Consider the following 960-nt stretch of genomic DNA (forward strand, 5'->3'; position numbering starts at 1 on the left):
AAGAAAAATCTTCCGATACGTTGTACGGAGTCATTAATTACTAGCATGGAGCAACTCTTGCAAGGTGCATTCACTCTTGAATAATGAATAGTATCATTCATACAAGTTCCATGGCATTGCATTCACTCTCATTTACACACTCTTGAAGTTATTCAACCGAAAAGGCGAGACACGCGTCATGCATCCACCCACTCTCTCTTTGACACGCGTCCTCCATCCAATCCAACAACATCGCTCCCGTTCTATAAATAATTAAATATAAATAACAACCTTGGTCATCGTGAAAAAGCAAGGTTCAACGTTGGACATGGTTTGCTTCTGTTTTCTTGTGGATCAGAGGAGGAAGGTGCGGCGGAGCAAGCCGGCGGCGGGGACATGCTCGCGGTGCGGCGGCGGCGCCAGCGTGGCCGATATGATGACACAAACCAGATTTTGCTATGTGCCCTTTTACTCCAAATCATGGAAAGCTATTATATGCACTTTTTGTGGAGCCACTCTCAAGTCTTACACATGACCATCTTCTTCATTCATCCATCCATTTCTTCTAACTTTCACATCTTTTATCATCGTCTCACAATACCTTCTTCTTCTTCTTCTTCTCACTCCTTGATATATATATGTTCATAATGTATATTAATGTATTTCTCTCTTCATTTTTAAGGTACTTAATATTATTGAATATATAGTTTTATTCTATTAATTTCTCGTGTCTTGGGTGAAAACTAGCAAGTTGGATACTTGTTTATTGTATGAAGCGATAGGATAAATTTTTACGTGTTTCATATGAATATAGTACAGTCTATTTTTAGTTTTGATTTTTTTTTAACTTTTTTAATCTCTGGAGTATTTATTATCGCCCATTTTGGTTCTGGTGGCAGATCCAACGAAATTCACTTTTCATGTCACATAGATTAAACGTAATTATTTTTATGTTTATGGGATTAAAAAAATTGTTATATT

At 37.0% G+C, this 960-nt stretch overlaps 1 protein-coding gene across 1 annotated transcript; it reads left to right on the plus strand.

Annotated features, from left to right (window-relative positions):
• Nucleotides 1-268: 268 nt before the first annotated feature.
• On the plus strand, nt 269-700 carry LOC109788334 (uncharacterized). Its single transcript, XM_020347027.3, has one exon. The coding sequence runs from the start codon at nt 308-310 to the stop codon at nt 512-514; it is 207 nt and encodes a 68-aa protein (XP_020202616.1). The 5' UTR covers nt 269-307; the 3' UTR covers nt 515-700.
• Nucleotides 701-960: the final 260 nt, after the last annotated feature.

This window comes from Cajanus cajan, chromosome 10 (assembly GCF_000230855.2).
Source record: "Cajanus cajan strain Asha chromosome 10, NIPB_CcT2T_4, whole genome shotgun sequence".
Classification (NCBI taxonomy): Eukaryota; Viridiplantae; Streptophyta; class Magnoliopsida; order Fabales; family Fabaceae; genus Cajanus; species Cajanus cajan.